This window comes from Canis lupus, chromosome 25 (assembly GCF_003254725.2).
Source record: "Canis lupus dingo isolate Sandy chromosome 25, ASM325472v2, whole genome shotgun sequence".
Classification (NCBI taxonomy): Eukaryota; Metazoa; Chordata; class Mammalia; order Carnivora; family Canidae; genus Canis; species Canis lupus.
This window is the reverse complement of record NC_064267.1, coordinates 13456019-13468631: the sequence shown is the minus strand read 5'-3', so window position 1 is coordinate 13468631 and position 12613 is coordinate 13456019. Positions and strand designations below refer to the sequence as shown.

The 12613-nt window shown below is 51.2% G+C and overlaps 1 protein-coding gene across 1 annotated transcript; it reads right to left on the bottom strand.

Moving 5' to 3' along the window:
* Nucleotides 1–2763: 2763 nt before the first annotated feature.
* SHISA2 (shisa family member 2) lies at nucleotides 2764–8813 on the bottom strand. Its single transcript, XM_025462668.3, has 2 exons — nucleotides 8480–8813; nucleotides 2764–4980 (listed from the first exon to the last, which is right to left on the bottom strand). Exons 1-2 carry the CDS (start codon nucleotides 8811–8813, stop codon nucleotides 4427–4429), a joined length of 888 nt encoding a protein of 295 aa, XP_025318453.1. The 3' UTR covers nucleotides 2764–4426.
* Between the last annotated feature and the right edge of the window lie 3800 nt (nucleotides 8814–12613).

The following is a 12613-nucleotide window of genomic DNA, read 5'->3' as shown; positions in this document are numbered from 1 at the left end:
AAAGAGTTAATAATTTCTAACTCTTTGTCATCTCTCACCGACTCAACCCCTCCAAGGCACTTGAAGCCCAGTAACATTCATGTTTTCAATTAAGAAAAACATTTCAGAAGGCAAAAGAAATTTTCTATATAAGTATTTTGGAATGAATAGGCTGAATGAAAATAGCTGATCTCTGGCTCTTAAAAAAACAGAGAGAAAGGGCGAGGGGTAGCAGGGTGGAAATGTCCTCAAGGCTCTAGCATCTAAGAAGGAAAAGAAAAGGAGGATTAACGTTGAGTGATGAGGAATGGTGTTCTCATTTGTATGCATGATTTATTCCTCCTTGCAATATTTAGGCTGCTCCTTTTAAAAATGAAAGGGGCTCAAAGTTGAACACAAAGGGTGCACCTTCCCCAGTGGCCAGGTCCAGACCTACTGCCGGCCCCCCGGGGAGCCCACGCACTTCCCTGGGTTGTGAAAGCCACTGCCACCACCTCCTCCCTGAGCTTCCTCCACTCAAGATCATACAGCTTGCTCGGACGCTTTGTCTCCTGCTCCAGAGGCAAGGAAAATAAGCAGAATGGGGAAGCGATCACAGGTTTTAAGAATCCTAGAAAGTTCCCTTCGCTGTTACTGCTCATAAATTCTTGGCTTAGCAGTCACTCAGCAGGTCCAGAAGGGCGGGCAAGTTCCTGGGCTGCTCCTTGTCCATCCTAATGACAGGCGGGTTAGTGGACTTTCTCTGTCTGCACGTCATAAGCCTTCTCCCCAAATTCCAACAAGCTTCGCCAAGCACATACCTCCAGCAGAGGTCTGCAGTGGACAGTGTAGGAAAATACAGAGTACACATTTGCGCCAGTTCTGACAGAAGAAGCCCAGGCTAAATTAGTGAGAAGTCTGGGTTCTGAAGTCCCTTCAACAGAAACAAACGTATTCAAGCATTTAAAAAGCATAAGCAATCAAAGGCAAGTAGGCTGCTCTTCCATTTAAATGGCTTTTACTGAATCACTGAGGGTGTGCGTGGTAGAGACAGAATGTGAATTTGCAGGAAACGGGGCCTCTGACGCAGACAGGGAGTACGTGCGAGTGCTGTTACCAGGCAGGGGCCAGACCCTTCCCTGGGGTTCGCACCACTGAAACTTTTCTCCCGTGTCCAGTCCATTTGCGGACATCTGCCCTAACTTTCCTCGCCAACTGGGTTCTGATTGTCACGGTTTCTTCAGGCAGAAGGCACTTCTGAAGGCAACTTAAACCCTAATTTGTATAAAACAAGGAGAAAAGATCAGTCATAGAATTCATGAAATAAAACTGTGCAGTCTTGAGAAAAATGAGCTCGTGGTAAATTTAATATGGGAAATATTAGCCAAGCAGCTAGGAACATAATCAGAAGTGGAACTCTAGCCTGAAACTAGGAGTATTGCAGAGTAAACACGCCAGACCTACGTGCATTTGTCTTAATGGTCTTTTTGCCACTTTGAATGTTGATATTATTGTTAAATTGTAACTTTTTCAGCCACAGCAGGAAGGATAGGAGATAAGCAGCTTCCCCGAGGCCCTTAAATGGAAAGAGCTGGCTAATTTCTTCTTTCAACCAGAGGGTCTTTCTGTCCCACACAGAGGAATACAGAAATCCCCAGAACCATCATGATCCAAGAAAGAAATGTACAGTAACAAACTATTCTATTTGTAACTGCTCCTCCCCCCACCCCCAGCCCCCGACATTGAAATACTTCTCCTGGGTGCAAACTATACTTTACAGATTCTGATTTCATGATAGGATGGAAGGTATCCTTAAACCAACTGTTTGACCTTTTACTTTGAAAGCTCAACTTCTTGAGTGTTTTTACCAAAACTGAAAAGGCCTGAGGGTTCTTCCAATGATGTTATCTATACTTTTGGAAAGACCTGGTTGCCCTCACTCACTAGGTGAAGAACTCGTTAAAATGCACTTTTGCTTTCAGCATATTTAATACCACATAGGAAAGAAATAGTCGCAGAGAAGCCAGCACTCCCCGTCCCTCTATGTTAAGAAAGGCCTGTCAAAGATGTCACAGAGCAACTCCCGCGTCAGCAAAGGGTGGACTAGACTACGAATTGATGAACAAAGACCAATGGCCAAATCTGGTCCACTGCCTAGTTTTTATGGCCCGAGAGTTTAGAATGGTTTTTACATTTTGAAATTGTTGAGAAAAAAACAAAACAAGTATTTTGTGACATTTGAAAATTGTATGGAATTCAAACATCAGTGTCCATCAGTAAGGTGTTAATTGGAACACGGCCATACTCATATGTTTATGTATCCCCATGGCTGCTTTTGTGTGACGATGGCAAAGTCAAATAGTTGGTAGAGACCATCTGGCCTGCAAAACCTAAAATATTTACTCTCTGGCTCCTGCCCAGAAAAAAAAAAAAACAGTTTGCCAATCTCTAGGCTGAGTGATCCCTGAGATCCTTTTCGTCTCCACATTTCTAGGAATTTTACTTTAATAACCCAGAATCCTCCATCAAGGACAAGGTTTAGAACATGCATTAGCCACATACTACAGTAATCCCAAAAGACTGAATCTTTTGTGTTGTCAACACTTCCCATGGAATACGTGAAATAATACTACTAGAATATACATATAAATTTTGCTGATATTGATTACTTTTAAAGGTAGGCTCTTGGTTCTAGAAAGCAATATTTATCATTCTTTAGCCATTTTATTACGTTACTAGTTTTAATAAACCATCTGAAAAGTTACCAAGTAAAACAAAAATGAAAAAAACCCAACTCCCTTGGAATTCATACCATAAAATATTTATTAGTAAGTAAAATGATTTCCCCTGCCTTTGTTGCTTAAAAAATTTTGAGCATCTTCATTGATACCACTTGCCAACAATGGTTTTACATCATTCAGTCATGAGAGAGGGGGATGATAGAGAGGAGAGAATAGGGTAGATAATGAACGGATGGACGGGTAGATAAATAAACGATAGATATAAATGTGTGTAAGACCATACCTTACAACGTTTTTGTTTAATTGCAAATCTCGGTTTTGCCAGCAGTTGGAAATTTGCTTGCACATACTTAGATTTACTTCTTTCAAGTAAACAATACAGAGACTCACTTAAATTTCATAATTCAGAACACTAGTAATGAATATAGTGCTTGTTGAGAACTAGGAGAGGAAAACAAAAACTAACCTCGAGAGGGAAGAAAGGCAGTATCTCTTTGAAAAGCTGTTCTCTTGACTTAACAGTCCTCACTGCCTGAAAAATAAGCCATTTTGATAATAAGACTATAAAAAGCCTTATGATTTGCAAAGTAAATTCTATTTGTGGTTTAAATTTCATCCCAAGTCTCAGGTTATGGCTGAGAAGCTATATGAAGTATCTTTGTAAACCATTTCTTTGAATTTTTATAGGAAAACGAGAATGTTTTTTATCAGATCTAGGCAGAAATGCTGATCTTCATTTATAACAGGAATTACCTGCACACAGTACCATACAGACATGGGGATCCTGAAGCCAAATAGAATGAATGACAAGCCATACCACACGGTAAAATTCAAAGTAACTTGGAGAAGTAGCAGGTGACTGTTTAGGATTTCAATAAAAAAAAAAAAAAAACAAAAAAAAAACATCTAATTACTTATCAGATGTCACTCTAATGCCAGAAAATTAGATGATATGATCAAGAGTGAGATGAATGGTTGTATTACTACGCCACTGGCTACTTCCAAGACTGAAATAATCCCAGAGTTCTGAAATGTCCTTAGTTAAGTAACTATACAATTTCTTTCAGTCTCTTTTTAATGTAGAAAATCACTTTGTAATAAGATCTCTACACAAGGTAAAAAAGCACAAAATAGACCCCCCCCCAAAAGCACAAAAATAGACAAAATATATATATCTTTTTACAATGAAATGAAGATGTGCCTGTGAAACACTGAGATCGAGGACTAATCTCAGGGAGTTCCTACTGGATTTCCCTTTATAATAGTTTTGTTCTTTACATCTTCCCCTGAAACTTGGATGCTTATAAAAATCTTACCCAGGTAAAAGGGAGGGAACAAGTATTCTGATCTTGTACAGGAAAAAACAAAAAGAGACAATAATAAGGATACAGTGAGAACCCTTAGTCTATCCCATCACAAAATTCTTCTGACAGCCAGACCTCAGGAGCATATAAGGCCCAAGCATCTGTCACACAACCACTGGCAACAACATGGGCATCTCCAGATGATGCTTTTTTCCATTGGAAATCAATCATGCGCTGGGAGGAAACATCCAGAAAGGCTAACTTGGAAAGAAATGTTTCATACACTTGGGGGCAAACGAAGCCATCGAGGAGAAGGGGGCTGTCCGCACCAGCAACATGGGCAGACCTCCACTTAGATCCTTTGGTCCAAGTGCATAGCTTCTCCATGCTCCTGTCTCATTAGGAGCCTGGTCGCGCCCCGGGTTACACAGTCACAGCCGGGTACATCTTCTGTTCGCTGTTAGTGTGAGGGAAGGGCGCCTGGATCTGCCTGTAGCCCGTCTGCAGGCTGTCCAGGAAAGGGGGCACAGGAGTCATAGGCACCGAGTCATGCTGTACCGTGTACCCCACATATGGGGGATGTAGGTACTGCCCTTGATGGGGCACAATCTGGGTGGCCTGCTGACAGTTCAGCACAGAGAAATTTGTGGGCATGTTGACATACACGTTGTTCATGGTCCCCTCGGGCAAGCAGCAGTTGGTCTGTGACCTTGTTGGGGGTGCCCTGGCCCCCGAGTTGGCACTAGAACTGGAGCTGGCAGCTGTGCTGGACTGGCGGGAGGACGAGCCCCTTGAAGTGCTGGCACTGGGGATCATGGGGATGGTCTCCATCAGGCGGTTCCCTCCGGGGGCGCGGCTCTGCTGGGGCTCCTGCTTAGGCCGGAGACATCTGCAGCAACAAGCGGCCACCAGGGACCCCAAGATGATGAAGGCGACAAAGACGGACCCAACAATGAGGAATGGCACGTAGATGGGGACTAAAGGATAAAAACACATCATCATGATTTATTCTAAGAATGCAGTAAAAATAGGTGCTTGGCAGCAGAGATACATAAATGAGCAACACCCACACCCGGCACTGAAGGACCAGAGCTGGGCCTCCTTGGCTGGGCCGGTCTGTGTGCTTCTTAGCAGCCCATGGGACGCCCTTGTCCCTTTGTCAGGCACTCAGGGCAGGTGCTAGGGCCCCCTCGGCACCACCCAGAGCAAAATGGTTAACATTTGCAGCTAGGCTGGCCCACCCAACACGGCTGAGACAGATGTCCAATTTAGCAAAAATATGAATTTTATGTCCCGAGACTTCTAAGATTCCTACAATAACTAAACTGCTCAAACTTAAGTCTGCCCTCACAAATAGCTGTAGGACCTGCATAGAAATGAATTACATTGTTTAAGAGTCTTTTTTTTCCCCCCCAGAAAATTACATTCTTTACAAACCTCTGTTGGCACTTTTGAGCTGTTCTTTTAGGGGCACCTGGGTGGCTCAGTCAGTTAAGCGTCTGCCTTCGGCTCAGGTCATGATCCTGGGGTCCTGGGATCGAGCCCCACATTGGGCTCCCTGTTCAGCGGGGAGCCTGCTTCTCCCTCTCCCACTCCCCCTGCTCATGTTTTCTCTCTCCCAAATAAATAAAATCTTTAAAAAATAAATAAATAAAAAATTTAGGTCTAGCCATGACCTAAATTTTGACCAAACCTGTAATGTAAGGCAAGAGGTCAAAGGGTAAAAAACAAAAAAAAACAAAGCACCCTCTACACTCACTTGCCTCTGAGGACTGGTCCTTGGGCCTACCACACACGCTGCATGGTGGAAAGGGGAAGTGAATTCCCAAGAGGGAAGTTATTCCAGGCTACAGGTCAGCACGAAACAATAGACCAAGGATAACAAATGTTGGGAGCAATGAGACCTTTGTTCCAGGAAGAGCCGCCCCCAGTGATCAAGAAGGCACCCAGGTGGGACCAGGGTGGCCGAGGTGGACTGGTGACACCTGGACTTAACAGCATTGGGTTGTGTGTGAAGAGCCACAGGGAAAGCGTGCAGACCATAGAGCAGTAGGCATTATATTTAACAAGTGAGGTTTATTCTGCAAAAACAATGTGAAAGATGAAAATAACATCTTTCCTTAGTTGGTAGCTCCACTTTTACTTAAAACATGCTTTTGGAAGCCATAGGGCTAGCACTCTAGGGCTTCCAGAAGCCAGACACACTGGCTGATGGGGGCAGAGAGGAGGCTGCAGAATGCCTCAGGGCCACTGCTGCAGGCTTCCACCCTATGTTACAAAGAATCAGGGTTTTTAAAAGATTCTATTTATTTGAGGGAGAAGGACGAGGCAGAGGGAGAAGCAGACTCCTTGCTGAGCAGGGAGCCTGATGCCGGGCTTGATCCCAGGACCCCGGGATCATGACCCAAGCCGAAGGCAGACGCTTAGCCCTATGAGCCACCCAGGCGCCGGTGTTTGGGGTGTGCTCCCGCCCACTGCCTTGACTATTTGATCGGAAAATACATAAGGACAGGAACCAGGCTCCCGAGTCCCAGCAAAGCACAGGGCCAGCGCAGTGTACAGGACAGCCAGCACTTGGGGGAAAGGCCCATTTCTCCTGCACCTCTGAGGTCAAATTCATCAAGAACCCTTGAACCATGTCCTAGAGCAGTGGCCTTTCTAATTATCAGCACTCTGATATTCCTGACGGCGGGGTTTTGAGAACATAGGGCCACACGGAGTCCTGGGAGAATAATGCCTCATGAAGTAAAACTCTGCTTGGTATTTCACCAAAGGTATTTCACCAAAGGCTGGCATTTGACGATTTCCTAAACCTTCACTGCTGAGGAATAAACACTGCATTTACACAATGCCCCCCCCCCCTCCCCTTAACAGGGAGAAACACTTGCTCCAGAGCTCGCAGCACAGCAGGTGTTCAGACCATGGTACCGTTCTAACAGGCTAGCAGTAACACACTGGAGCAGGGGACGCAGGTGATAAATATTTCATTCTCCAAATACCTTATTAGGATGTAAACAAATAAAAGTAAAAAAAAAAAAAATGCTCCAAACATAGCAGAAACTAGCTGAAAGCAGCGTAAGTTCACAGAATGAGTTTGGGGCAGAAAGAACTATTTCTCCTTCCAGGATTTTTAACGAGGAAAGTAAATAACTGCACAGAGGTGAAGAATGCAGTGCTCCCCATAAACTCTCTGCACCACTTGATTAGGCATGTTGTCCTTCTGGACTGTAGGAGAGAAGTGAGAATAACAGAATTTTCAGGAAAAAGATTTAAAACTAGAGTGAAGAAGGCACCCACGCACATCATGAAATGTGCCTCATGAAACGTCAGCTGCCTCCTGCTTTGTCCAAAGTCAACCCCAACTTTTTAGAGACTGCTGATGAGCCCAACTTAGCAGATCCATCAAGGGAGCAGTTCTGACTCTGGCTCATTTCTCAAGGTTCTATCCCACCACCACACACCCTGCAACAACGAGCTCGAGCTTTAAGATGCCACCTGTTCTGGAATTACTACTCTCAGTTCTGTACTCTTCAGAGTCAAGGCTGGGGGACAATAGGAGTAACTTGCTCATAAAAAGCCTGACTGCAAAGGGAACAGCACTGAAGAGAGTGGCCTCTTACCAGGCCCAGGAGACAGTTCTGTAAACACGGGGCCACGCAGTGCCAAAGCTCAGGCAGCTTAAACCCTGGCTCAGCGCACTGATAAGAAGTCCTCTCCTTAGCATAACCAGCTGCAGAAGGAGGCATCCATCCATGACGCGTCCGCCATTTGACCTCTACCTCTAGCCCGATGCTAAATCCTCCCTTCTGTCCTCAAGCACACACTAGTGCAGACCCTCGAGGGACACGGTCTGTGAGGTTTCTGAAGAATGAAGGAAGTGCAATCTATCAAATTCGTTCGTGGATTTGTTTAGGTTTCCAGCTCTGGCTTTGGCAACTTGAAAAAATAAAGAATTTTAAAAAGAAAAAAAAAAAAACAACTAAAACCACAAAGAGCAAGCTTGGGCATGGCTCTAATGTCACACCTACTAAGTCTGAGCGGTCAGGAGAACTGCCCAGAAACCAGAGAGGCCGGGGGCCCTGCAGCCAAGCGCTCCAGGGGATGGGAATGCCCCGGGGTCTGGCACAGCGCAGCATCCCACGGGAAGGTCCTGAGGAGCTGCCTGCCATGGACGAGGCGCCCTTGCCATTTCCCCAGGTACCACCACGACGCTCACCCCTACTAGGAGTTAGACCCACGAAGGCAGGAGGGGTGGCAGGGGAAACCGAGGTCCCCGGCCAGGAGGCCTGCGGGGCCGTCTGCACCTCCACGCTGCCTTACGTGGGTGCGTAGTTTTCTTCGCAAAGTCCAAGCCCAGCCAGTCTATGGGTGACAGATGGGGAAACTGAGGCTCGGTGCGCCGCTCAGCACGAGTTAACAGCTGGGCCGGGGTGCCCCCGCCGCCGCCCCCGCCGCGCTCCCCGCCGCGCGCCCTACCTGCCGCGCCGTCCGGGCCGTCCTTGTCCGCCCGGCCCGGCTCGCCCGCGCCCTGCTGCCGGTCGTTGTCGCAGCCGCCCTGGTCCAGGCGCGCCTCGGCGCTGGAGCAGCAGTAGCGCAGCGCGCAGCTGCCGCAGCAGATGGTGGCGTCGCCGCCGTCGAAGCGCTCGGGGCACTGGAAGCCGAGGCGCCAGACGCCCTGCGCGTCCAGCCAGCCGTGGCAGTACTCGCCGCTCGCCCGCGCCCCCGCCGCCAGCAGCGCGGCCAGCAGCAGCTGCAGCAGCGAGGCGGCGCCCCGGGGCGCGGCGGCGGGCGAGCCGCGTCCGCCCCACATGGCACCACCCCGGGCGCGGGCGGCGCGGCTCCAGGGGGCGCGCGGCGGGCTCCGCGGCGGCGCGGTCCCCGCGACCCGGCTCCCGGCGGCGCCGACCCGGCCCCGGCCCCGGCCCCTGCCCCTGCCCCTGCCGCCGAGTCCGGAGCGGAGGACGCCCGAGTCCTAAGCCATCCCTCTCTCGGCCGGGGGCGCTGCCTGGAGGGCGGGCGGGCGGCGGGCGGCGGGCGCTGCTGGGGCTGTCGGGGCGCGCGGTCAGAGCGGCCCCGGAGCGGCCGTGCCGCAGCCCCGGGAGGCGTCACCCGCGGCCGGAGCCTCCCCGCGCATCCCCGAGGGGACGCTCCCTCCCGCTGCCCACCCGAAGCCGGGGCGCTGCCGCGGAGCGGAGGCCTCGGGGTCCCGCGCCCGAGTCGAGTCGGGGAGCGCCTCCCCCGCTTTACGCCCCCCTCGGGCGGCGAGACGGGGCCGCGGAGGCGGGCAGCGCGCGCAGGGCTCCGGGCAGCAAGTGCAGCGGCCGGCGGCGCTCAGCCCGCCCAGCCCCGAGCTCGGTCCGCATGGCTCCGGCCGCGCCGCCGGGGCAGCGCTCCCGTCCGCGGGGCGTCCGCGGGGCGGCGGGCCAGTGCCCTCGGCGCAGCCCCGGGAGCCGGCCGGGCGGCTGCTGCTGGGCGCGGGTCCAGGCGGGCGGCTCGCCCCCGGCCCCCGGCCCCCGGCCCTCGGCCCCGCCTCTCCGGCGGCAGCTCGTTCCCGTGGGAGCCCGGCAGCCTCCGTCCGGCCCGCCCGCCCGGGCCGCCGCTTCCCTCGGGAGGGGCGCACGGGCCGGAGCCTCCCACGAGGTCTCGGCCCTCGCGGCCGCGGGGAAGCGGGAAGCGGGAAGCGGGAAGCGGGAAGCGGGAAGCGGGAAGCGGGAAGCGGGAAGCGGGAAGCGGAGCGCGGCGGCCGCCCGCACAGCCCCGGCGCCCGGCTCCCGGCTCCGCGCCAGCTCCCACTGCGCTCGCCCGGGCGCTGCGCGGCGCTCTTAAGAGGGGCCGGCGGCGGGGGCTGCGCATGCGCCTGCGCGGGCCGCCCTCCTTCCTCCGCCGCCCTCCCCGCCGCCGGCCGCGCCGAGACGCCGCGAGCCCCGGGCCTTCCGACGCCCGCGGGGCCGCGGGAGGGCGCGGAGGAGCCGCCGGGGCAGGGGCGCCGGCCGCACCGGGCTGGGGAAGGGCCCCGGCTTTCGGTCCGATCCTCAAAACTTCCCCTAAAGGAAGGATTAGAATCGCTTCCGTTTCAGGCCCAGCGTCTCCGCCGCCTCCCGCGGCTCGTGCGGGCTCGGCGCGCCCCAGGCCGCCCTCGGGGAGGTGTGCAGGGCGCGCCCCGGGCCTGCGCCAGGGCAACGAGGGGCCTCCAGGGTCAACGCCGCCAACGTGGCCCCCCCTGGCGGGTCTGGTCGGATTCTCCCCTCCCTCCTTCGGCCGCGGCCGCTTACTGCTGGGGTGAGGCCGGGAGGCGCGTCCGTTCGACGCGTGCCTTACGGGAGCAGACAGCTGCAGCGAGGAGGAAAACGGGGTCCACGCCACCCGAGATGCGGCTTTGATGAAGGAGGAATTAATAGCTTCTCCCTTGCGGAAGCTGAACCAACAGGTGCTGATGCTATTAAAGCAGCAGCGACTATTCTTTAAAGAACGAGCGGCCCTTCCGACACGGTCTGGAGAGTCAGCGGACCTGATACTTCGGCCCAGCCCCACCAGGAGGGAAGCACCGCTCCCTGTCGGCCTCGCCCTTAAAGCGGAGCCTGGGATGCGGTGACCACGAAGGCCCCGTCCAAGTCCCAAGGCAGCTTGCGTTCGGCTAGAGACCCCGCTGTGCAAACAGCCCCTGGGCACTGTGCGGGCCGGCTCCAGGCACCGACGCAGCCGTGCTTGGTGCTCTCCTCCTCGGCCCAGCAAAATCAAACCAAAGGAAAAAAACCTACCCTCTTACTCACCCCCAGAGAATACCGCATTCTTTTCACTAAGCCTCTCTCCAAGGATTGCACTTGATTTCATTGTTGGGGGGGAGGGGGCATTTTTAGCTTTGTAAAATTACGTATTTTAAACGCACCCGCCACCAACTTTTCTTAACCCCGTATGTTGACAAAACTTCAGTGACAAATTATTCATCCAACAAACACATGTTAAAGTCTTCCAGTAAGTATACTCTGTTGTGTACTAGGGATTAGAATCCAGACATCATGGATATTCCCTTCAAACAGAGCTCCAAGTCCCTGGGGCAAAACAAATTGGACAGAGAGACAAAAGAGTTGAATAAACAAAGATAATGTATGATAAAGGCTGTGACTGATAGTGTACAGGGTCAATTTAAGCATATAACCTGGGCGTGACCAGGGTGGGAAGGTCAGAAAAATTATCAGAGGAATGGCATTAAGTTTGACCATAAGAGGAGCGCCCGGGTGGCTCAGTTGGTTTAGCAGCTGATGTTGGTTCAGGTCATGGTCCCAGGGCCCTGGGATCCAGCGCAGCATTGCCTCCCCGCTGGATGGGCGGTCTGCTTCTCCCTCTCCAACGCTTGTGCTCTCTCTCTCTCTCTCATAAATAAAATCTTTAAAAAAAAAATTAGACCAGAAGAAAGTGAGGGAAGACCCAATTATTTCAGACTGAGTCATTTTCTTCATAGATCCTATTAGCTAAGTTTACTGAGGGCTTATTCTGCACCAGACACTGAGCTGAGGCTTACCTGCATAGCCTCATGTAATCTGGGCAACACACCTATGAAGACATAGTCACTATCCTCATTTTCCTAGTGAGGATAACTGGCCCAACCCATGCACATAGAAATTGCCCATTTGCCTGGACTGCATCAGAGTTCTAGCCCAGTCCGCCTCACTGCTAGTCTCCACAGTCTCCACCACAGTAAACCCTGGATTAACTATGAACTCTATGCCAATCTCCAGATGCTTAGGTATCATTATTTTCCTATGGCACCATAAATTGATTTGGGTGGAGTTCAGAGGGTTAATACCCTTACCATTTTTTTCCTTTGGGGAAAAAAAAAAGTGAATGCAAAACAATTGTACATTTCTCTAGCCAGTGCCTATACCGTACTCTTCTTCCACTATCCATTATCCTCTTGTCCAAAACATGACAGTTTGTCAGCATTTATTTATGAAGAAAGCAACATTGAACATTTTCATGTTGGAATTGATTCGGTGACCTAGTAGTGCCACAGTTTCAACACAATATATTTTTCCCAAACAGTTCACAGTTTGGTCACCGGTAAGCTTCAAAGTGCAGAGCTATGAACAAATTCATTGTCCTTTTTATTGATATGTTCCTTTGTTCCTTGAAAATTAAAGAGACCTGGGGCACCTAGGTGACTCAGTTGGTTGAGCTTCCAACTCTTGGTTTTGGCTCAGATCATCATCTCAGAGTCCTGAGATCCAGTCCTGTGTCAGGCTCTGCGCTCAGTCAGCAGTCTGTTTGAGATTCTTTCTCCCTCCCTCCCCCTCCTGCTCTGTCCCTCCCCCCGCCACCACCCCTAATCGCGCTCACTCTCTCTCTCTAAAAAAATAAAATAGGAGATCCCTGGGTGGCGCAGCGGTTCGGTGCCTGCCTTTGGCCCAGGGTGCGATCCTGGAGACCGGGACTGAATCCCACATCGGGCTCCCGGTGCATGGAGCCTGCTTCTCCCTCTGCCCCTCTGTCTATGTCTCTGCCCCTCTCTCTCTCTGTATGACTATCATAAAAAAAAAAAAAAATCTTTAAAAAAAATTAAGGCCGGTTTCTTTTTTTTGTTTGTTTTTAAGATTATTCATGAGAGACACACAC